Here is a 25,238-nt window from a genome sequence, read left to right as displayed (position 1 = left end):
AAAAACAGACATGCTTCAGACAACATCCGCACTCACACACCAGACAAGGATGCCCATTTTCTCCATCTTTATTTGCAATCTTTATCGAACCACTCGCAGCAGCAATACGACTCACCAATAAAATTGTTGTGTATATAGTCTTTGTGCTCCCTCTTTGTCTTTGTCTACAACACTAAAAGAGACGTTCAAATTAATTTTTCTCTTCAATCTTACACTACACAATAAACTGGACCAAAGCCACTATTCTACCATTGACCGAAGATGCCTGGGACTCTGCAGCCCAAGATTTCACCCTCCCACTTCACACTGGCAATATCAAATATTTAGGCATTAATATTTCCTCTAGGCTGTCAGAACAATTCAGCCTAAATTTCACTCCTCTACTAAAAAATATAGAAGATGATCAGATTACCACTAAGTCTCATTGGACGTATTGCAACAGTTAAAATGAAAACTTTACCACAGATGAATTGTTTAGTCTCACTGCTCCCCATTACTCCCATTGACAAATGTTCAAAACACTAAATTCACTAACAACTCAATTTTACTGGAAAAATAAAAAAAATGAGAATCTCACTATCAACATTACAAAACGCAAAGTCACAAGGTGGCCTCGAAGCACCAAACTTTCTTTACTACTTTCTGTCAAATCAATTACAATATTTATTCAAATGGACTCAATTATTGAGTCAATTAGCAAACCCAGATATCTATTCACAATGCACTTTGGGTAGCACAGATGATTTTTTTCATGCCACAAAAAAAATATATCAGTCTTTAATGAAACATGGAATACATTCATAAGTTATCTAAACCCCAACCACAATCCAACCCAAAACCAACATGACCATATGTACCCACCATGACTGACAAACTGTAATTCCTTAATCTCTGCATCTACCTCATCTCCTCTCACCCACCTTCACCTATCAACACCCATCATTTTACACACACGTATCAGCCATTACACACACACCATTATTATTATTATTATTATTATTACTATTTTATACATATGGTATATATATTTTTCTCTCTTTTGTTTCCCGAGACACATGCACACTGTGATTACATATTTGCCCAGCAACATACACACCTTTCCTTCTATCTCTGCCCTCCCCGTTTTCCTACTGATGTTTTGCTAATCAAATATTCACCCTCCCTGTTATTTATATAATTGTCATTGTTAAAGTATTATGATGTTGTTTATATGAATCTATGTTTTGCAATATGTGTTCTCTTCCTGCTGTCTCTATTGATTATATAACTTTTTGTCATCATCTTGGTGATGGTGAAAGTTAATTATATAGTATAGTATAGTATAGTATAGTATAGTATAATTATAATAGAAGATTCTGAAGGATCGCCACCTTACCGTGGTGGAGGGGTTTGTGTGTCCCTGTGATCCTGGGAGCTATGTTGTCCGGGGCATTAGCTCCTGGTAGGGTCTCCCAAGGCAAATTGGTCTCAAAGGAGGGACCAGACTAAGAGCGATTCAAAACGACCCTATGAAACGGCAATCACAGGCAAGGAGTATCTCGCCCGGTATGGGGGCACCGGGGTCCTCCCCTGGAGCCAGGCCCGGGTTGGAGCTCGCCGGCGAGCATCTGGTGGCCGGGCCTTGGCCCATGGGGCCCGGCAGGGCTCAGCCCGAAAGAACAACGTGGGGCCGCGCCCCTGTGGACTCACCACCCGCAGGGGAGAGCGATGGGGTTGGGTGCTATGTACATCGGGCAGCAGGCGAAGGGGGGGACCTGGGCGTCCTTACCCCCGGCTTCGTAGACTAGCTCTTGGTACGTGGAATGTCACCTCTCTGGTGGGGAAGGAACCGGAGCTGGTGTGGGAGGTACAGCAGTACCAACTAGATATAGTTGTCTCACCTCCACGCATAGCACCGGTTCTGGAACCAAACTCCTTGAGAGGGGCTGGACTCTCTCCTTTTCCGGAGTTGCCCAGGGTGAGAGGCGCCGGGCGGGTGTGTGGATACTCACAAGCTCCCGGCTGAGCGCTGCTGTGTTGGAGTTCTCCCCGAGGGACGAGAGGGTCGCCTCCATGCGACTGCAGGTCGCTGGGGGGAAGGCCCTGACTGTTGTTTGTGCGTATGCACCGAACAGCAGCTCAGAATACCCGGCCTTTTTGGAGTCCTTGGGTGGTGTCCTGGAAGGGGCTCCACCTGGGGACTCCATAGTTCTTCTGGGGTACTTTAACGCTCACGTGGGTGACGATGGGGAAACTTGGAGGGGGGTGATTGGGAGGAACGGCCTGCCTGATCTGAACCCGAAGGGGGTTTTGTTATTGGACTTCTGTGCTAGTCATGGATTGGCCATAATGAACACCATGTTCGAGCATAGGGTGGCTCATAAGTGTACCTGGTACCAGGCCACCTTAGGTCAAAGGTCGATGATAGACTTTGTGGTCGTATCATTGGACCTGCGGCTGTATGTCTTGGACACTCGGGTGAAGAGAGGAGCGGAGTTGTCAACTGATCACCGCCTGGTGGTAAGTTGGATCAGGTGGTGGGGGAGGCTGCTGGACAGACCTGGGAAACCCAAATGAGTAGTGAGGGTGAACTGGGAATGTCTGGCGGTCCGTCAGGTCTTCAACTCCCACCTCTGGAAGAACTTTTCGCTCATCCCAGGGGAGACTGGGGACATGGAATCCGAATGAACCATGTTCAGAGCCTCCATTGTAGAGGCGGCCGCTAAGAGCTGTGGTTAGATGGTCATTGGTGCCAGTTGGGGCAGCAACCGAAGGACCCGCTGGTGGACACCAGCGGTGAAGGAAGCCGTCAAGCTGAAGAAGGAGGCCTTTCGGGCTTGGCTGGCCCAGGGGTCTCCTGAAACAGCAGACTGGTACTAGGAGGCCAGGAGGGCTGCAGCTTTGGCGGTCACCGAAGGGAGGAGTGGGAGGAGTTTGGTGAGGCTATGGAGAAGTACTTTCGGCCAGCCTCAAGGAAGTTCTGGCAAACCGTCCGGCGACTCAGAAAAGGGAAGCGGGCCTCAGCCCAGGCTGTTTTCAGTCAGGGAGGGGACCTGCTGAACCGGACTGGGGATATCGTCAGGCGGTGGAAGGAACACTTTGAGGACCTCCTGAACCCGGCTAACACGTCCTCTGAAACTGAGGCAGAGCCTGAAGACTTGGGGGAAGACTCATCCATATCCCTGGCAGAGGTCACTGAGGGAGTCAAGAAGCTCCCCAGTGGCAAGGCACCAGGGGTGGATGAGAATCGCCCCGAGATGCTGAAGGCTCTGGACATTGTTGGACTGTAATGGCTGACACGTCTTTTCAGTGTCGCGTGGAGGTCAGGGACGGTACCTCTGGAGTGGCAGACCGGGGTGGTGGTCCCCATTTTCAAAAAGGGGGACCGGAGGGTGTGTTCCAATTATTGGGGTATCACACTGCTCAGCCTCCCTGGGAAAGTTTATTCCAGGGTGCTAGAAAGGAGGGTCCGTCCGATCGTCCAACCTCTGATTCAGGAGGAACAATGCGGATTCCGCCCTGGCTGCGGAACAGTGGATCAGCTCTTCACCCTTGCTGGGGGGGTCATGGGAGTTTGCCCATCCAGTCTTCATGTATTTTGTAGACTTGGAGAAGGCCTATGACCGGGGCCCCCCGGGGAGTACTGTGGGAGGTACTGAGGGAGTATAGGGTACCGGGGCCGTTGGTATGAGCTATCCGGTCCTTGTACGACCGAAGTGAGAGTTGTGTCCGTATACTCGGCACAAAGTCGAATACGTTTCCAGTGGGTGTTGGACTCCGCCAGGGCTGCCCCTTGTCTCTGATCCTGTTTGTGATATTCATGGACAGGATCTCAAGGCGCAGCCGTGGTGAGGAGAGTGTCCAGTATGGGGACCTCAGAATTGCGTCTTTGCTTTTTGCGGATGATGTGGTTCTGCTGGCTTCCTCAGCCCGCGACCTCCAGCAGGCATTGGGCACCTCTAAGTCTGAGGCCATGGTTCTCTGCCAGAAAATGGTGGATTGCCCCCTCCGGTTGGGGAGTGAGCTCCTGACCCAAGTGACACACCCAAGTGTTCACGAGTGATGGGAGAATGGAGCATGAGGTGGACAGACGGCTTGGTGCAGCTTCTGCAGTATTGCGGGCGTTGTACTGGGCCGTCGTGGTGAAGAGGAAGCTGAGCCGCAAGGCGAAGCTCTCGATTTACCGGTCCATCTATGTTCCAACCCTCACCTATGGCCACGAGCTGTGGGTAGTGACCGAAAGAACAAGATCGCGGATACAAGCGGCTGAAATGAGTTTCCTCCGTAGGGTGGCTGGACTCAGCCTTAGGGATAAGGTGAGGAGCTCAGACATCCGGAGAGAGCTCGGAGTAGAGCTGCTGCTCCTTTGTGTCGAGAGGAGCCAGTTGAGGTGGTTCGGGCATCTGATCAGGATGCCTCCTGGGCACCTCCCCATGGAGGTTTTCCGGGCACGTCCAACTGGGAGGAGACCCCGGGGCAGACCCAGAACCCGCTGGAGAGATTACATATCTCATCTGGCCTGGGAACGCCTCGGGATCCTCCCGGAGGAGCTGGAAAGTGTCGCTGGGGAGAAGAAGGTCTGGAGCTCTCTACTGAGCCTGCTGCCACCGCGACCCGACCCCGGACAAAGCGGAAGATGATGAAGATGAAGATGAAGATGAAGATAATAGGAGGAATAATGGATATTCTCTTTTCTTTTTAATTAATTAATTAATTAAAAAATTAATTGATTAATTTATTTTCCTTTCTTTTCCCTCTCCTCTCTTTATTATTCTCGCACTTTCCCTTTCAGCCATCCCAGTTACTTACACACAGACACACACACACACACACACACACACACACAAACCACCTTTTAACACCCTCAACATACAACGCAATGTACCTATTTGTTTTTGCTTGTTCATTTAATTGTTTAGTTTTACTGTCTCCAATTTTACACTGTCTTTTTTTTAATGTCTTTTTGTGTCTTTCCTATCATGTCTCTCACTTGTGTTGCATCACTTAATAAAAAAGAAGAAGAAGAAGTAAAAAGTCCAGATTATGGGAAGTAATCAAAGGTAAAGATAGAGGTCTTATTTGATAGAGACCTTGTATTGAAAAGATCAAATTTAGCTGGGGTGATTAGAGGAGCAGTGGAATGAGAAAAGACACAAGATTCCAGAAAAGATTAAAATTGTCAGTGAAGCCCAATAGTTCTCTGCATGCTGACTGCAGCCAAGAGTGTAGACTAAGGAGTCTGCTAAAACGACTGGCACCGCAACCAACAGTTGGTATGAGACCTGAGAAAAAAATGGAGTTCCCACAGTGTTTGAAGACATTAAAAAGATTGTTAAAATCAGCTTTTGTCAGCTCCGAGCAAAGCAAATAAGCATTGTTCATTCCTACACGAATAATTATTATTTTAATGGAAGCATGAGTGATAGCAGCATGTTCAGGAGCTTATTTTGGATGTCTGGGGCTGTGGCACCAGGAAAACAGTGCGTGACAGCATTAAAGAAACGCACATTCCTGATTATGGAATCGCCGATAATTACAGATGAGGGTGAGAACAGAGGCCGAGGAAGAGTTTGTTGGACCATGTCTGGAGAAAGCCGAGGGCACTCGGCATCTACAGTGTTTCGTTTTTTCCACCTGAGGATGGATAGATGCACCCGGGGCCTGCTGTAGCGAGAAGGCGGCAACCCTCCCAGCAGCGGGTGTCTTTGCTGAAGAGCCGTCCCCTGGATGAGGGGTGACTTGCACACAGCTAGATCATGAAGATGGAGTGCTTCTAAAAGAGCAAAGGTGACCAAGAGAGACGGATGTCACAGGCACAGCTATGGGGAGTGGGGGTGGCGATAAGGGGGCATCTGACTCCGGAGATGGGGAGTTGCATTGACCCTGAAAATCTGCTTACCCCTGCAAGCAAAAGACCAGGGCTCCTTCTTGCTTGGAATGGAGCTAACCAGGGCCTTGGGCTTAGCTCCTACCTGCGCCCAGTGATCTGCAACCTGGGCAGTGGCGACATCCGGATGGCGAGGTCAGTGGAGCCATGATTTATAATGAAGATAGATAATGCTGAGGGGACACAGAAAACAGCTACTGAGGTAATGAAGTGATTAAGCTCCAGTCAGCAGATGATGGAGGTACAGGGCGACACTTACATGCCAGGACTCCACAACGGAGTCCACAGCGATAACACAGTGGTCTCAGAGTTAGGTTGGCAGGCAGTGGAACATACCGGCATGGGCCCAGGAACTACCCGCTGAGTAAACTAAAACCAGATAAAATGTCAAATTAATGACTTCTGCCAGTCACAGGCAAACACCAACGCATGCGCAATAGTAGCAACAGCCACATGATCTGTCAGGTGTGTGTGTGTTTGCGTGTGAGCAACTGTAACACCTCATTGCGTGAGATTTCAGAGTGAGACTTCTCGAACAAACAAAATGGATCATATCATTTAACACAAAGGTCTGTCTATCAGAATTATTTCTGTAATCCTGCCAGACACTAAGAATGACAAGTCTATCAGTGACTAAAACAAACACTTTTAGTGGACATAACTTTGACAGCTGCAGTTGCCCCAAAGGATTACGTTGCAGCCATTGCAGCCGTGTCGCAGCTGCCAGCTGAGGTAATCTACTGGACCGATTCCAAAACTTTTAGTAAGTTTGAATCATTTACACACCGTAACATGTAGATATAGGCCTTGGTTTAAAAAATACTGGAATTAATCGTTAAATAAAAAAATGTTATTACGTTAGATCCAACTGCTCTCCTGCTTTCCTCCTAGTTTCAGGGTGGTAAATCTATAAATGTTGGTTAATCTTTAAATAAATCTTAGCAGACAAAAAGGGCTTCTATTAAACACACACACACACCTGTCCCTCCTATACATTAAACACTTTACTTCCCAGCTCCCTCTGCACTTTATTTAATTATCTCTGTTTGCACAGGAAAAACTGATGTGCCACCATGGTATTGTAAGTGCTGACAAATCACATCACACAAAGTGACAGAATTCCTTCATGATGAGGGACTGAATCCTAGTGGTCACCAGGGATGTACCAACTGTAAGGCCATATCAGCAGAAAAAAAACATCGTCTTAGACAGTTTTTCATTCTCATGTTAGTCCTAATGTATCTTCAATAATGTACACATCATGTTTGAAAAGAAAGCACTGTGAAGATGAGGGGCTATTAAAACATAAATAATGAGCATCAAAGGAAATGTGTGGCAGAAGAAGGAAGCACTGAAAGAGGAAAAAGGCCACAGTGGCACTGTCCTAATGATGTAAAGAGTCAAAAGGACAAAAAGAGAGAGAGAGTGAGAGAGAGAAGGGAGGCGTGACGGAGGGCCTGAGAGAGAGGGGCAGATAAAGATCCAGAGAGAGAGAGAGAGAGAGAGAGAGAGAGAGAGAGAGAGAGAGAGAGAGCAGGCAAGTGGTAATGTCCTAATGATAGAGTGGCTGTCAGAGCATCTGCTTCAGAGGCCAAATTATCCTGTAAGAACAGCACAGTTATTGATCTCTATTACACAGAACCACCTACTAATGATTGTGTGTGTGTGTATGTGTGTGTGTGTAAGGGAGAGAGAGAGAGAGAGAGATAACAATGTACAACAAAAAGGTAGATATCGTGTTGTTTATAAAAGAGGGAGGAAAGGGGAAGAGTAGGTTTAAAGAGTGTGCGTGTGTGTGTGTATGTGGTGTGTGTGTGTGTGTGAGAAAGAGAGAGAGAGCCTGTGTGTGCAAATTCTGATGCTTCATCAATACTCCCATTACAATGTGACAGATATGAAATCCAATCTGAACCTGATCTGCTTGATATCGGATCACAGTTCTCACCTCCGCTACTTTCAATATCATCTTTTCTGACCCACGCACACTCAAACACACCCATACACACACCCATACACACTCACATGCGCAAACAACCAGCACTAAATATCTTTCCACTTTGCAAAAATCGCCAAGCTGGAGTGTATATAAAGGGAAAGACAAAATCAAATGAAGACACTGATTCTTGCACGAAAGAGGATGAGTTCTGACTTTTTTTTTTTTTTTCAGAAAAATGATTGACCATCAAACATTTCTTTTACAGTGGTCCTAATCCTCTTCCGTAGAATTGTCCTTTTAGTTCAGTATAATTTATAAACAGTTTTAGACAGACAAATCTGATGGCAAATTAGATGGCCTTCTGGTATTTTCAGCAGTCATGATTCACCAAGCGATACTTAGTATAATTACAATGGAGTATCAGAATAAAATGCCAAAATGCTAAAGTTAAAATATTTGAATGATTGATGAGGTCTGCTGGTCATAAAAGGTTTTAATGTCAAGGACTTCATTACCATACCATCATACTGCCAGATAGTTGCTTCTAGGGCAGCAGACTAAAGCAAATTTGCTAAAAAATGAAATGATTCTCAAAACAGTTGATTAACAGTTGATGACTAATTAATCAGCTTATCCTTTGAGTTTTGTACATGCTTGGACAGTCAAGAGCAATGAGTGGCACTTGTTATGTCCCAAGACATTACTTTCCCTGTATCAGGAGAAACATCAGAAAGTAATCTCTGTACTATGGGTCAACCTTTACTGGCCTGGCTGATTATGAGATCCTATATTCAGCATATTTCCTACTATCATAACTAGTTTTTTTTGTTTTTTTTGTTTTTTCATCTGATTGCCTAAAAATAAAACTAAAACTAATAACTCATCTGTAAAGTAACTAGGGATGGATTTTGAGTAGTCTACAGTTTGATGTGTGTCCAAATACATCTGGATCTAGCATATTTACATATGTTTTATTTGAAAATGGATTAGGTTTGATTGGGGACTGGTGGGCCTTGGTGGAGGTATGTGATATACCGAGTCTGGGTTTGGGTTATCCAACTCCATATCTTTCTTTGTGATTCCTCCCTTGAGCTAGGATTGTAACAAACTATACCACTAAAAATAAATTCTTTTTTTTCTCTTAAATTTCAATCTTTAATTTCTAGTGTGGCGACAATGTACCATCATTGTCCATATCAACACTATACCTTAATGTGAGAAAACAACATGAGAGTTTCCCAGTAGGAACGGGATGCCTTCCTTGGACTTTGAATGGAAATCCTGATCCTGTTTTACTATCACTGAAAAGCAAGGCAACACTGAAATTCTAAATATTTGGAGTTCAGTGTATTCTCTGCATACAAGAGATAAAGTAGTTTTGGCAAAGCACAAAGAAAAGCAGCTCAGCTGAGTTAATGTGTGAGGTTTCTGCAGAGCTGCAGCGAAAGCCTCGCCTGTCACCACAAGTAAAAAGGCCATCATCTATCAGGTCCCAAGACTCAGTGAAACCGAGAAACCCTGCTGTAGAATTTATTAGGCTGAAAACTCTCTCTCTCATTCTTCCTCTCTGTCTATCTGCCTCGCTCACTCCTTCTCCCTCCACACTTCTGGTAATGGATTCTGCCTAAATGGGTTCTGAGAAACTCAAGTAAAGAGTGGAGGAAGAGAGGAAAATAAAGGAGGTGAGGTAAGTGAAGGAGAATGAAGCAAAGACTTGTTGCTTGAGTCCTTGTTGCTTCTGACAGATTATCGACTATTGGTATTGTAATAACTTATGCTATTAAGACAACTCTAAAGATTAGTTTGAAACAATTAATTATCTGTATGTTTGTATTTTTCCCTGAAAATGTTATACATTATTTGAACACCTAGTAGAGTTCCAGTTGTGTAAAATAGTTAAATCATTATAGTATACAATATATCAATCTGCGTGGCATGTTCATACAGTATTAGTTGTTACAATGCTAGTATCAGTTCATGTTGACTCAATCTTTAAGTTACTGTGTATTTACTGTATATTAACTGTATTTTAACAGAGAGGAAAAAATATTGAATAAAAGATTTAAAAAAGATAAAAAAGGAGAGAAGAAGAGAGAGGAAGGGAGGATAAAAAGTAAGAAATGAGGGGAGGAAAGAGAGTGATGCAGTGTGGTGAATGATTTAATGTTAGCCACTTGATGGAATGAAGTGTCTTCTCTATGTAAGCGGCGCCAAAGTTAAACCCTCTAGTCAGTTAGTCTGTTATTCATTGATTTCTCTGGTCAGCACTAGATTGCTATTGAATATGACTGGCACCAAGATTGTGTAAGTGTATGTGTGTGTACATGTGTGTATGTGAGTAGTGTGCATCCTGTGAACTCATTTGAGTTGCTAGTGAAAACGTATTTGTTGGTATGCACACATACATACTGTATGCACACACACACAATCAACTAGTTCTTGGAAGAGTGTGAAAGATGAGCCTGAAATACATCTGCAGTTAGTAACTGCATTCTTTGTGTAACAAACATACTCACTGCTGCTCTCCATGCCTCCTTGCTGTGGGAAAAGAGGAGATGTGATGCATTATTTATTCCTGAAGATTCTTTTTTGTTAACGTTACAGCACCAGCTGAGCAAGTATTATCTATGTATCAATACTGCAGAGTGGATGACAGAAAAAAGGTCATATGGATCCTGGTGAATGTATATGTATAATCTCCCTATACTTACATATGCACCTTGGTTATTGCAGTGATCTGTCTTCTACGGCACTTCTACTTTAGTGTGTATGTGTGTGTGTGTTTGTGTGTGTGTGTGTGTGTGTGTGTGTGTGTGCCATACTGGATGACTAATATATGAAGGATATGAAGTCCTTTTGCAACAGCATGAGTAAATTTTTCGTGAGTATGTAAACAATGTGTTTGGGCGACCTGATGTATAGTTTAATAAGCCTGCAGTATGAATATTTTAAGGAATACATATTATTTCAAACAGCACATGGAATTTGTCAGTACACCCACCCACACATACACAGTGAACCACCCACCCACACACACACTCAATAGTTATACACACGTAGCCAACAATTATAAAAAATATCTATTTGATATTTGGAAATATTTATACCCTGATCAGGGTGTGTACATGATTTTGATTGGCTGTAGGATGTCAATTAATTCCTGATATAGAAGCAATTATAATGTTTGTTTACACTAACCATGGGTAGAAAACCCTTGCCTCATGTACAAGCTTACATACAATTAAATCATCTTTTTTCATGATGTTATTTCAAAGTGTATACATCTTTCATTCATCTAAAATGAACGTTTGATGCTTTAAAATCTTATTCATAACAACACTTTCACCAATGTTGTGTTGAAAACTTAGTTTACCTTGTGGGCCAAAGACTAAATAAAACGACAGCTTGAGTTTATCCAAAACTAGCAGGTAGTCCATGATGTCGCTGTTGTGTGGGCATGAGCAAAGTAACACAGTACATAAAATAATCACAGCAGAAACATCAGACAAGTTGGAACACAGTCTTTACTTATATATCTTAAAATGTTTCATTTACAACTAAAAATAAAAAACAGAAATAAACAAGTTTGCCATTTTAATTTATTTCCACAATGCTAACCTGCCAGTGTACCCAGAAGTGACTGATGTTGTCCGAGGTGATTTGGTCCATACAGACACCCATGGAACGAAGTAGTTCCAATGAAACCGTTCACCATTCTAAATAGAAGCTCTATAGTAATTCTAGTCTATAGTAGATATACTAGAATGAATGAAAATGTAGTCTATTTTCATTCTTCTTTTTTTATTGAGAAATTAGTATCATCATAAGTAGTCATATCTAATGCAATTAACAACAAAGGGATGACACTAAATCACTGCCAAACTGTAGTGCAAATCATGCCACTTATAAAGACAGCACATCAGCTTCGGCCATGCTCATCTCTGTGATGATTTCTAACTTGTGTCTAGTGATAGCTTGATAAAGTATTAAGAGAATCACATGTTTACAGTCCAGGGAACACAATTCCCCAAGAAAGAATGGTAAATGGTGAGACAAAGACTGAGATGCTGCATCAGGGAAAGAAGAGAGAGAGGGAGCTGAGGCCCAAACACCAGAGAGGACACAGGTAGTCATAGAGACACAGTGAGAAATCCTGAGCCTGACTGATTTTCTCAAAAATAATCAAACAATGTCTAATTTTCACAGAGTCCCATGATGATGTTGTTTATGCTGTAATTTAGCAGTAAAAAGTGAGTATTTTACTTTTAGAGAAACTGAATGAATGCAACAATACTGAATGCAGAATCCATCCTCTATCCTCTGCAAATCCCACCAACTTTCCAATAAAGCAATACCACTGAACTGAATTGAACCAAAATGAAGTAAAAACCATCTATCACTGTATGTTTAATGTCCCTGTCTGTCTCCTTGTGTCTGCCTTCCTGTTTGTTGTTCTGTCAATGAGGAACTTTCAGGCGACTCATCCCACCCTCTGGCAGCCATACTGGTTGTCTGAAGATGATAGTGAATGCTACTATGCAATTGCTTTATAAGTGACAATTTACAATGTTAGCAACTTATCTCAAAGTGGGACCAAGTTGTGCATGTGTCCTGCAACTGTGTAGGTATACTACATAGCCAAAAGTGTGTGTGCATACAACAAGCTCTACTCTTCTGGTAAGGCTTTCCACACAGTTTTGGAACCTGGCAGCAGGGAGCAGAATGAGTGAGGTCCACCACTGATGCAAGGGGAGTATGTGGACAGGTGTCTATCTCTTGGGCAAATTAAATCCACAAATCTCTCTGAAGGCTATATCCGCATCCTCTAACTTTTACAACTCTGGTGCATGTTTCTAAAGTAGCAAAAAATTTAACCACGTCGGCAGGGTTTGCAAAGCAAAATTAAGTGCAAAACCCACCGACACCGTCAAAACAGCCAAAGCGCTTTACAACACTTGTCACATTCCCTCATTCAAACACACATTCATACACTGTTGGCAGAGGCTGCCATGCAAGGTGCCAACTGCTGATCAGGAGCAATTTGGGGTCCAGTATCCTGCTCAAGGATACATTGACATGCAGCTGGAGGAGCAGGGGATTCGAACCAGCGACCTTCCGATTACTGGATGAGCTACAGCCGCTCCAGTACAGCTGAGGCTCATTTGCTCTCCTCTCCTGGCATGGCATAACTTCTCATCAGTCATTTCAACATTTCAACCAGATTACTTTTAGTGACTTTAGTGTTCCTTGTATATCAGGAGGGAGGCAGCTGTGGAGTGACTTTGTTTTTTATTTACTTTTTTCTTGACCATCCCCGTAGATACAAATACGTTTCCTCGAACGTTTCCTCCCTCAGTGACTATGGGAGAAACGGATGACCCAAACTGCTCCCATAATAGATAACCACAATTTTATTAGGTAGTATTGGAGCCAATACAACATGCAAACAGCACGGAGGGCTTGAGAGTTCTCACCAAAACAAACAGCTAATTGCAAATCCTTCTTAAAAGTCGGGTGACCTTATTTTGGGCAACAACTTCAAATGAAAATTCCTGAAAGCTCTGACGGAGCTCAAGAGCATCTATTAGGACTGCTTTATTACACAATAATTCCACCGTAGAAAACTGGAATATGTATGTAACAGCTGATCTGTAGATGTGTAGCAGAACACAGAATCGGATACTGACCAAAGCCAATGTGAAATTGCACAGATCACGCTCTCAATATAAAGACAGACTTATCGTTTCAGCGATTGCGTGATACTGCATGAGTTTAATAAACTCAAAGGAAAGAATCTGGCATAGAGCCAGCTGTCAACAACAAACAGAAAATCAGTACTGATGTTTCTGCGAAATCTGGGATACATTTAGTGACACCTGAGCAACATTATTGTTACATTCAGACATGGACATAGGACTGGGTATGGACATGACCAATATGACATGTCCCCACCAATATCCAGTGAATAATAAATTGTCCCCAGCAATAGTTGGCACAGAAACTGTTAACAGAGCTTGTTCTCTACTAGTCCCGCCTCCATTAACCAATATCGCTAATAGGATTGGCTTTGTGTTTTCTTGCTAACATGTGATAGGCTGGCTCATGAATGTGTGCTGGCTGTAGTAGCTAGCTACATCCTGGTTGAATTTATTTGCACCAAAGCTGTTCTGTGCACCCGAGGATAAATGACTTCAGAAAAAAAGTCTCAGTCAGTCACAGTAGTCTACATTTGTGGCATGCTCGATCAAAATCAGTCGGATGTCACAACGGCACATTTCTAGGTAAACGTGTAATTTATTTATTTATTTTTTGGCTTTCAGATTGTGAAACTCTTATCACCAGACTTAGACGATAAATACATTTCTGAAGCTTGTAAAGGCATGATGACAAAAGCTAGAAGGAAACAATTATCAACTGCACACTGGTCCTACTCAGAACTGTCCCTCCCTGGTGCTCTGTCTCCCTGAGGTTATGAATGAAAGGCTTGGTGTTATATTAACAAGGCCGGGATGGGTTTTCATCTTAATTTAAATAAACAAAGTCTTGGCTTTCATAATATTTAGATCTTGTTGCCGTATTCATATGATAAATAAAACGTTATGTCCTCTGTCCCCACCAATATCAAAACCAAACCTATGTCCTTACAGTCAGACATTATCTCTTATTACTGTATGTCATGTTTCAGACATGCCTGAGTCACATTCATAACTGTATTTTGATGTCATAAGATTAAGTTTTAGATGAAATACATGGGAGTTGGTTTGTGATGTTGGAGCTATGTGCGTTACTTTAGTACAACTGCACTGCCCTGATGCTCAATGGTAAGTTCTTCTCCTAATACATAACCCCTAATAACAGCCAGTACCAGCTCTGAGGACCAGAACTATGCAGGGTTAGGCCCAAAACATTCAGGCCTGAAGCAGCAGCGGCCCAGAGGACCTAGAGGACGGGCTCAAAGCTTTGGCATTAACTACAAACTAGGCTCTCTGTAAATGATACACATCAATTGCTTTTTGGAATTGTTTTAACTCTCAGTATTGAGGGAAATTAATCTGCTTTCTGTTTTCTTTTTCAGGGGTATCTGAGGTCTTATCAATTGTAAGAAGGAGAAATTGCCATGTTTGACATATTGGGGGAGAAGTCACCCCGTAGTGATTATGTGCATCGTGTCAGTCTCCCCTAAGCAAAAAATAAAAAAACAGACCTGCCCAGTGCTCAAAAATTATTTGACGTGTCTCCTCCGTTTAGCAGCACCTCCTCCCCTCAATAAACTGAAGAAAATTAAAGTAGCAGCATTCCTGCATATGTAAAGAGCTCAGTAACTAAAGACTAGCAGTCAATGGTTAGAATATTACATATACAGTACACAATAAATTGCAGTGGTGTCTAACCTGACTGCATTATATAGAGGTGTTCTTAATATTGGTAATATAATGTAATATTTCTAAGTGCACTGCAGCCCAGTGCTTCCCATTGGTGTTAGGGGCGGCACTTGACACATATCATTTGATGCTCTGCTGTGAAACCGATGGGTTTTGCACTAAAGCATACTTTGTTACTGATTGGAAAGGCAAAGCTCACTGAAAGTCCTAGAACTCTGTTCCTGTGATTTCTTTTGTGTGTAAATGTGTCTGTATCACAGATAAGGTTACAGTGTTAAGCAGCTTAGAGATGCCAAATGGATTAAGTGTTTTGTTGACACATAGCAAAGTAATCTGGTTAGCAAAGACAAAATGAACCCCTTTTCGTCTCTATCCGCCTGTCTGCTTCCATCTCTCCTATTTACTCCTTCTGTTTTTGTTCTTTTTTTTAATCCCAATTTCCACCACATTGTGTCTTTTTCACTCTCCCAGTTTATCTCTTCTACCTTGCTCTCTTCACACCATAAACACACAAAAACACCTGCACAGAGCACACATTCAGACTTAAAGGGAAGGTTGGCAGGGGAGGTCAGCAAATAAATGTTAAGCTCCTTGCTATGGCACAAAACTAGACATCTGTTCATGCACACATTAATAATGTGTCGTCATTTGTATCTGTTGTTCATTTCACCTATAGAGTCTGGGTCTGAACTACCATAGAATTTGTGTGAAGCATGTCTATAGCCTAGTTTTGCTCCAGTAACCAGTGTTTTATGTGAGATATGATACTTTTGTAATTAGCAATCCTAGTCCTGCTTATTCAAAATGAGCAAGAAATGAAAAGTGCATGCATTTAAGGAAAGACACACCTGTATCAGTATGATTAGGACAGAAAATGTAAATGTATCTTCTTTTTCTGTCTCTGTAGTTGAGATCACCAATATCAAGTAACTTGACAAGCAGCAGCTTGGCACCCATGGGTCCAGACACTACAAAAGTATCTGCCAGTGTGTGTGTGTGTGTGTGTGTCCACAGGGAGTCAGTCAGGCGTCTCTGGTCTAATATTTCCTCTCAGGAGAACAAGTAATGCAGAGAGGCTTCTCCCTTTCTCTGTTCGGCCTTTATTCTTTTTCTGCCTCTTTTGAATTTCTGTATCCATTGAACTGGTTTGTGTTTGCTTCTTCCTCTCTCTGATTTTTTCCTTTCCTCTCCCATTCCGCAACCCCAATTCCAAAATAGTTGAAACTGTGTAAAATGTGTAAACAGAATGAAATCATTTGCTAGCAAACAATTTTACAAAGTGTTCCAAGTCCATGTGTTTGACAAAGTGTTGTACATCGCCTCATCCTCGCTTGTAAACGACTGAGCCTTTCGAGCATGTTTTATGATTCCATCACCTGTTACCAATGAACTTGTTTACCTATTGAATGTTCCAAACAGGTGTTTTTGGAGCATTCAGCAACGTTCACAGTCTGTTGTTGCCCCTGTCCCAACTTGTCTGAAAAGTGTTGTGGCATAAAATTCAGGACAAGCATATATTTACAAAAATCTATGAAGTTGAGAGGGTGAAACATTACATATATTGTCTTTGTATTGTTTTCAATTGAATTTGTGTCTAAAAGGATTGGTAAATTTGATCAAGTTCTGTTTTATTTGTTTCATACAATGCAACCTTTTGGGATTCAGGGATGTACTTCCCCTCCCTGTTATAAGTTCTTTCTAATGTTGCAACTATCGTTGCAATTTTCTTGCAAAAAAAACACTGACAGATTCACAGAAGTTATTTTAAGTTACTGGACACACAAACATGTGCACGCTGCCAAGCGCTCTTACTTTCTGCTGTGAACCATGGTCAGTATCAAGGAACGAAGCAACGAGAGGTGTCTCAGTGGAGGTTATGTGTCACCTGTTGTTTACGGTGAGATAACTCCACTATCAGCTCCATTCAGTGAATGAAGAGCAACACAAGAGAAAAGGTGAAGGTAAGGTAGCTGCTAAGTGGTGTGTCACCACACACATCACACATACTCTCAAAGGAGACTTTCGACATTAATACCACATTGATGATAGACTAGCAAATGATGAAGGTCAATTCAACAGGTTTATGTTGTTTGAAAAGGTTGGAAAGTGGGAACTAGGATGCCCCCATGAAACTTAGAATATGCATTAGGATTTAATTGGACACAGCCCAGCCCAACCTAAAACTGAAACCAGATTCTTTTGTTTCTGTTTTTTTTTTTTTGGCAAAGAGTAACACGAGACAGCAAGAGAGAGAAAGAGATTAATGGGACGACATGCAGCGGAGGGCCATGGGCCAGAATCAAACCCTGGGCCGCTGCAGCTGGGGTGCACCAAGCTGGGACTAGATTCTTGCAGGTCAAAAGTTTGCAGCGGTAAGGGCCATAATATGTTTGATGGAATGTGGATGTGACAGGTTCAACAAATAGCTTCTCAAACAAAGAGTTAAACATCGACTTTGTCATCATTTTGTGGTAGTATTACCTTTCATGACATTCATGACTTAGCCTTTATCTGAATTTCGGTCATTTTAGATTTTTGTCATTTTATTTTCCTAATTCTATAGTTTGACTCTGAAGAACAAGTGAGAGCCGCTGCTCTGTGACAGGGTGAAGAGCCAAAATATTCTCACATCTAACTTGATTATTTCAGGGTTTATTTTCTATGCCAAAGGGGCTTACGTTTTCACCTGTGACTGTTTGTTTGTTGTTTGGTTGGTTAGTCTGTCAGCAGGGTTACACAAAAAACTACTGAGCAGATTTCCATGAAACTCGTTTGTAGGATGGGTATCAGCCTAGAATAGAATAGATTATCTAGCAAAGTCTACAAAACCCAACTCAGCATCATCCTTCAGGTGATTTAATGATATAGACCTTTGGTTGACTTAAAGATGACTTCTCTGTTTTATCTACTTTGTCCCTGTCTTCCTAATATTGTGTACAGCCATGTGTCTTTTTACCTCCTCAGAGGGGTTATGTTTTCACCTGTGTCTGTTTGTATGTTTGTTGGTCTGTTTGTCAGCAGGATGGCACAAAAACTACTGTTCAGTCCATGAAACCTGGATGGAGGATGGGTCTAGGCCCAGAATAGACCCCATTTATTTTTGGTGCAGATCTGGATAAAGCAACAAATCCAGGAATTTTTTTCTCACTTTCATTAACATTGTGAGATAGAGCATTTTTCAACATTTTCATTAATTTCTCAGGGAAAAATGCATGGATCATGATGAAAAAACAGGCATATTTATGTGGCTGGTATCTATAAGTGAGTATATTTGATGCAGATCCTAGATCTGGTGAGCTTAAATTATGGTTAAACAGTTGTGGGTGGTTGAGAGTGATACAGGGCTTTCAAGTTGTATATTGGTTAGGCCTGATCAAATTGAAGGACACTGTAGATTGGCCTTGACAGAGGTGTGCACTTTACTGAGTGCCATTCTAGTTTCAACCAAGTCTTGTTTGGTTTCTGTTGACTTTGAATAAAGTGTGTCATTATGAGTCGGTTCAGTAGTGAGGAGTGAACAAAACACAGCAGGTTAAAGAATTGGTCATCTCAACACTAGTGTGGACTCTGCCCCCTACATGAGCCAATCACACATCTGCACAAATATATCAAAGGTGTAGACCAGAGTATGTTTCAATGCAAGCCCTCAAAATAACACTATAAATTAAATAAATAAATAAATAATAAATAAATTAATACTTCTATACTAAATAAAACACTTCACACAACTCTTGTCCAGTATACAATGCTTTAACCACCAAATGTTTCCGGCTGTTTTGCTCTTATCAGGATTAATCACCATGCCATTAATGACCCAGGCCCACTACCATGGGACACAAAAGTATATTACTACTGATAAAACTGGTCTAAACCCACAAGTGACTCTGTGTATTTGAACCACTTCATCTCCATACTTACACACACTCTAACAAATGAGAGCCAACGCACACACACAAACACACACACACACACAGCTGCACTTTTAAGAGTCAATTAGCCTTTGAAAACTTGACGACTACTCACTTTTAGAGATGGTAAGTGTATCCTCCAGAGCACTGACATCAACAGCATAATGCCATTTAATAAACACATCATCAAACTTAATATAGCAAATATCCGACTCAGCACTTTATCTCACTGTTAATTATCACATCACATCTCTTAATGAAAACCCAATGTGTGTGAGTTTGTCTTGCATAATGAAAATACTGTGTGTGTGTGTGTGTGTGTGTGTGTGTGTGTGAATGTGTGTGTGTGTGTGTATGTGTGTGTGTGTCTGCAAGTGTATAAATCAAAAACAAGTCTTTTATTAAGTATGAAATTCACACCTGTTAGGGAAAACTACAATGACGATAATTAGACCTCACACACACACACACACACACACACACACACGCACAGACAATGCATAGAGAGGCACACAACTACATCACAAATGTATTTGCAAATTATATACATTATTGTATATGTGTTACTATAATATTGTATATTGTGCATACAGCTATATGACACACATTGTGCACACAGTGCACATTGACCCTGAAACACATGTTAGCACAAAAAAGGAAAACAAACAAACAAACAAACAAACCAAACAAATGGCTGCTCAGCTAAATTGTGATCATTAACTAAAATAATTAGCAGGATATTGTTTTGGGTTTTGCTGCCCCCCTGCCCCCAACTACTGTACTAGCCTCCTTCTGCATTCCCAGTATCAGAAAGGACGCAGTGTAAATATCAATGTGAGAGACTGACAGTTCTTTTCTTCAGCCTCACTTTAGGCTGTTTCATTTATTTTACAGATTGAAAATGTATAACTTGTCTGATGAAAGATAGAAAAGGCTCAGAGTGCTTTCGTCTTTGCTGAGACTTTGAAACAATGTACTCTGTAAAGAAAGAGGAAAAAAAACTTTAATTCAGAAAATGCTTTAAATTTGGTCAAGTATCGAATCGCTGTAAGAATTGATGCTTGACTTGTCTGAAGTCAAAGAAAGTCGCAGAAAATTACAGATCAAGTAAAATATTGTAAAAGTATTCAGACATCCCAGATTTGTGCAAAGCTGGACATTAAAGGTTGGCTGACCATTATATGTACCTGTCCAATCAAGAATTAGTATAATTATATCAATATATGTATCTTGCCAAAAAACATAATCAAGACTGAACGTTTTGAAATTAATCAGAATGAGTAAGAATGATGAAGAATGATTCTGTCTGGACCACTCATCTAAATGTAATAAATACAAATTGTTAAAAATAACTATTGGGTGATGTTTTGAGCAAAGAGAAGAAGAGATATCCAGAGAGAAAAAAGGTTAAGTTAGAAATATGTCCTACCATTGTCGCTGTCTGACTTGTTCTCGTGCTCGGTGTCGGTAAGAGTCAGCACTGAGTTGGAGCGGCTGGACAGGCAGGAACTCCTCCCGGATGATTTACCCAGACCCCCTCGGCCCCATAGCCGCATGGCGCGTTCTGGTGACATCACGGCCTGACTATCTGTATCAAGGTCCTGGGCTGTACCGACTGAGAAGCCACGGTGGGGCAGCCCCATCTCAGAGCAGAAAGCCAGGCCACGGCGAGATGGCGGCTCACAGATTCCCAGCTGACGGAGACTGAAATGCTGACCTAAAACAGAAACAGAAGGAGGATTTAGAATAGTTTTGAGATTCAAAGCTGTTATTATACATACTAGTGACTGTGTAAAAGTACATGTTTCACTTCTAATTATTAATTACATGACATGAAGAATAGTGTTGTATTTTAACGTTTTTTACCTGTAAATAAAAACATAAAAATCAGAAATTTAAATTCCTTTTCAAGTATGACATATAAAGGCCTTACAGCAGTCCAGTGACAACTTTCCCATGGTAAATAATAATAATAGTAATTTTCACTCATGAAACCACCTTCAGCATTGGGGAAAATAGTGATGTTCAAATGAAAGACCTTTCATATTTCCAATTGATTCTACCTTATCCAAAATAAAAAAATAAAACAAACATTTACATTCTCTTTTCACTTATTTGGCATTTATCGGCATTTTTGCTTGATAGTTATCTGTACATAATATACAAATGTGTAAATATAAATATATATATATATGAATAGATTTTTTTTGGAAAACACACTGATCCTTAAAGAGAACCTGACTCATGCTGTCTGCTTTAAATCAGCCATACAACCCACTATTCAAAGTGTCATGATGAGACTCTTGCTGATTAATGATAAATAATTATCAATACAACATTCATTATTAATGACGAGAACTTAATCTAAACAGACATTTTGTCTACAAAAATATGCAGTCATGGACATTATTACTAATCCCTGGGTTAGGGAGTGGAAGTTCTCATGTGAAGATGAAGTTTTATGATTTAAATGTGTAAACACATAAAAGAAAATTAAAAAAGCCACAGAAACAACAATGACTCAGAATATAAATGTTATATTTTTGTGTAGTAATATATGTTTGTTTTGTAACTACAGTTAATGTGTAGCAGAGTGCAATAATGCTGTGATATGATAAAATTCCATTTTTGCCACTTGTAATTTGTTAGCATCATTAATTCATTCTAATATAACAGATGCTTAATGGGAACAGGGCTGTAGGCATTTTTGTAATTACTTCTTGCGGAATTGTTTTTGGAAAAAAACAAAAAAACAAGAAACACTTCACTTCAACAACCTAAGAAACATTCTTTGTAAAGGGAGGTTCTGTTTCTTTAATTTAAAAAAATTGCTTCTTTAATATTTGAAAACATGCAAACTGGAGAAAGTATTTCAGGAATCGATTCAGAATTCAGAATGCTTTTTTCATTAAATTTAATTAGTCACCAAGAGTAATTCTTTCTGGAAATGGGCTGAAATCACATTCGAATAACAAGTGTGATAATCCTTTAAAATATAAATGAAAAGAAGAAAAATACATTATCTGCAAAATCTCAGTATGTGCCTCTTCATCTTTAATCAGCAAATGAAAAGCTAGATTATTAAAGCTTTCCGTAATTAATGGCACAACAAGAGATAACGAGTGCTGTCGTTCAATTAAAAGTTATATTAATTTTAAATGAGCTCCAATTAGGCCAGCAGTGAAAATGAAGGCGATAAGATGATTGAGTAATTATGATTTTTTTCATTCCTCAAATATTGACATTCTGTTAATTGGAGCTGGAGAACAATGAATGCACTCTGTGGTTCAGCAATTCTCAGCAAAAAAATCACACATTAAAGAAAGCCCAAAGAAACAAAGAAACAAAAGAAAAATCTATATTAGGAAGTTAATTAGGGATAAAACAAGATCCAGAACCGAGCATTATAAAAATTATAAAATTACAGTTAAAAAATGCACAGTTAATGTGAAATTTCAAGAAGCTGATGGCAAAGGTTCCTACAGAACACCAATAAATTCAAAATATACAATTTTAAGTCTTGTTGCTTTAGTGTACACAGATAACCAAGGAGAGAGGGCAAAGGCAGCATTTGTCTGTGCGTGTGTGTGTGTGAACACTCACCCTGTCTGTTATAATCATCCTGTTCACGGTGAACCATGTCCTTGTGTCTATTGGTTGTCCCGTACAGTAATCTGTCAACAGGACAAAGTCATCTGCTGTGTTATGATAATAAAGGATGGTCCTTCAGAATACATCCAGTGAAACCCATTGTGCGCCTTTGTTTTGTTGTTTTGTCGGCGTCACCAAACCAGTTTAAAGAGCAACTGGGGATCAGATTATGGTGTGTGAATATCAAAAAACACAGAAAAACAATGCCATTGGTGGAGGGTAATTTCTCTCAACAGAGTTACTATTCAATAAATCTACACTGGTCAGTCAAAACCTAAAATCACTGACAGGTGACCTAATAACATTGATTATAATGTAATGTTTTGCTGGGAAAACTTGGCAAATCTTGGCATTCATGCGGATGCACCTAGACACACACCACCCACCCGAACACAGTTGCAGACCAAGTACACCCCCTCATGGCAACGGCCATGTGTCCCTTTGCACAATGTTGTGTTTCATTTGGCTGTCAGTCGCTAAAACTTCTGGGAGAGAGGAAGAAAGTCGGACTGAATTTATTATGAATAAGAGATGACCTTGTCCGTGAACATTGGTGCCTGAGTCATGCCAGAGATTTCCATCAGCATTGTTGGTTGTTTAAGATAAATCTACTATATAGTCACAAAAATTAAAAAAGTAATCCCTGAGCTCTCTTCCCATCTATAAATCTGATGTGGCTCCAGGTGTTTATTCTTCCTCCTCTTGTCCAGAGTTGGCCGGCTCTGAGCAGCAGCTCTTCCCCTGGCTCCGCCCGCCCCTCCCCATACAACATTTTGCAAATGTTTGTTTTAGTCTATTTAAGATATTGACATTTAAAGATAAGTTTTTGGTGCTTCACACATCCATGACACAGGTGTACTATATTCCAAAATGGAGTATTATAATGAGTAATATGTAACCTCATTTCTAACCTGGTCTGGTCTTGGTGCTGGTCGAAAGCCTTGAGTGTTTCACTGGAGGAGTAGGACTTCTGAGTAGGGACCCGCAGTCCCTGGGAGCCAATAGCACAGTCTTCACTGTCCCCTGATGAACCTAGTACAGAAAGATATACACACGCCAAGAAACACACTGAGACAAAAATCATGCAAACACACACCTCAAACCCGAAAAACACATCGTCAAGACATTGTTTCCATCCTCCAGGCCGTGCTGGGATTGTATTATTTACAATTTCCATTTGTATTTAAATTGATCTGGTAGACATATATAATGTACATACGGTATTGAGGAGCCTTGAGTGGTAAAGTGATGTTATCCATGACAAGTTCACAGTACAATAAGTTCATTTGATGCCATTTCTTGCCCTGTGTGATTTTATGATCCTCAACTAGTACCAATTTCAATTAAGTTAAGTATGTTGGAGTCTATGTGGTAACACATTATATTAACGTCTTTGAATTAAGTTTTTGGTCAGGTAATAAGGCCCTTATAAGTTAATATGACAATATACACATTATTATTATTACTATTATTAATAATACTAATAACAATAACAATAGTTATAATAGTTGTAGTAATAATAATAATAATAATAATAATAATATAGCATAATTAACACATTATTATTGTTATTGTGTATATTATCGTGGGATCGCTGTTAGATGTTGCATTATGGCTAATGTAGGTGTCAGGTTTTGAAAATAAGTCCTCTGGTCTAGCATGACACTGTTGGACAGTATTGGATAGTTTAAAAAACAAATCATCAAATCACCTTTTTTATTCCATGCATTCTTCTTTGTTTTCACAATGCAACTTAGCTACTGAGTGGCCATTTATCAGATTACATGCAACTTCAACTGAAGCCACACAAGACTTTACGGCACTTTTTTACATATGCAGTAGTACTCCCGAGACCTGTAAAAAGACTTCAATGTGTAAAATTTGTGGAGTTAGCCTTTAAGGCCAGCAATGGATCTCCTTATGCAAACAGGATGATTCACTGACTGACTGACTCAACAAATGAATGAAGAAAGAAATGAACAAGTGAGCAAATAAATGAATGAACTGACTGAGCTGTCTTACCAGTGTATGGACCCTCTTTGTCCTTGCGGCTCTTGGAGAGTGAGCAGTAGGGACGTCGTTCTTTCACTTCCATAATGCCTCTGCTGGTGGTAAACATACAGGCATGCTGCTGTACAGCTGTATAGACAGAAAGACAGACAAGGTGAGATAGAAAGATAGATATAAGATGAAGATGGGGAGAGAGTCAGGCAGAGATAGTGACAGGTTATTAGACCTGGAAACACGCACAGAGAAAAAGCTGTTGTCAAAGTCAATGACCAGGCCTTATCCAACAGCAACTTATTCTTTTAATTGAATGCTTTTCTGTTAATGAGGTATCTTTGCAACTCTGTCAGTCACACTTACCTTTTTTCAATTTAGTTGTTCCGGTTTTAAATATCTGGGTATTAATGTGACACATTCATTATCTAATATTTCTTGGCTAATTTTACCCCCCTTATTTCGAAAATAAAATCTAATGTCCAATGTTGGAC

General features: G+C 40.8%; 1 protein-coding gene across 1 annotated transcript; it reads right to left on the bottom strand.

Annotated features, from left to right (window-relative positions):
• Positions 1–3,543: 3,543 nt before the first annotated feature.
• Positions 3,544–24,838, bottom strand: LOC141004248 (teneurin-3-like). The gene is made up of 6 exons (XM_073475713.1): positions 24,766–24,838; positions 23,655–23,775; positions 22,696–22,766; positions 20,522–20,809; positions 5,952–6,039; positions 3,544–3,916 (listed from the first exon to the last, which is right to left on the bottom strand). Exons 1-6 carry the CDS (start codon positions 24,836–24,838, stop codon positions 3,544–3,546), a joined length of 1,014 nt encoding a protein of 337 aa, XP_073331814.1.
• Between the last annotated feature and the right edge of the window lie 400 nt (positions 24,839–25,238).

This window comes from Pagrus major, chromosome 1 (genome assembly GCF_040436345.1).
Source record: "Pagrus major chromosome 1, Pma_NU_1.0".
Classification (NCBI taxonomy): Eukaryota; Metazoa; Chordata; class Actinopteri; order Spariformes; family Sparidae; genus Pagrus; species Pagrus major.
This window is presented reverse-complemented; position numbering and strand designations above follow the sequence as displayed.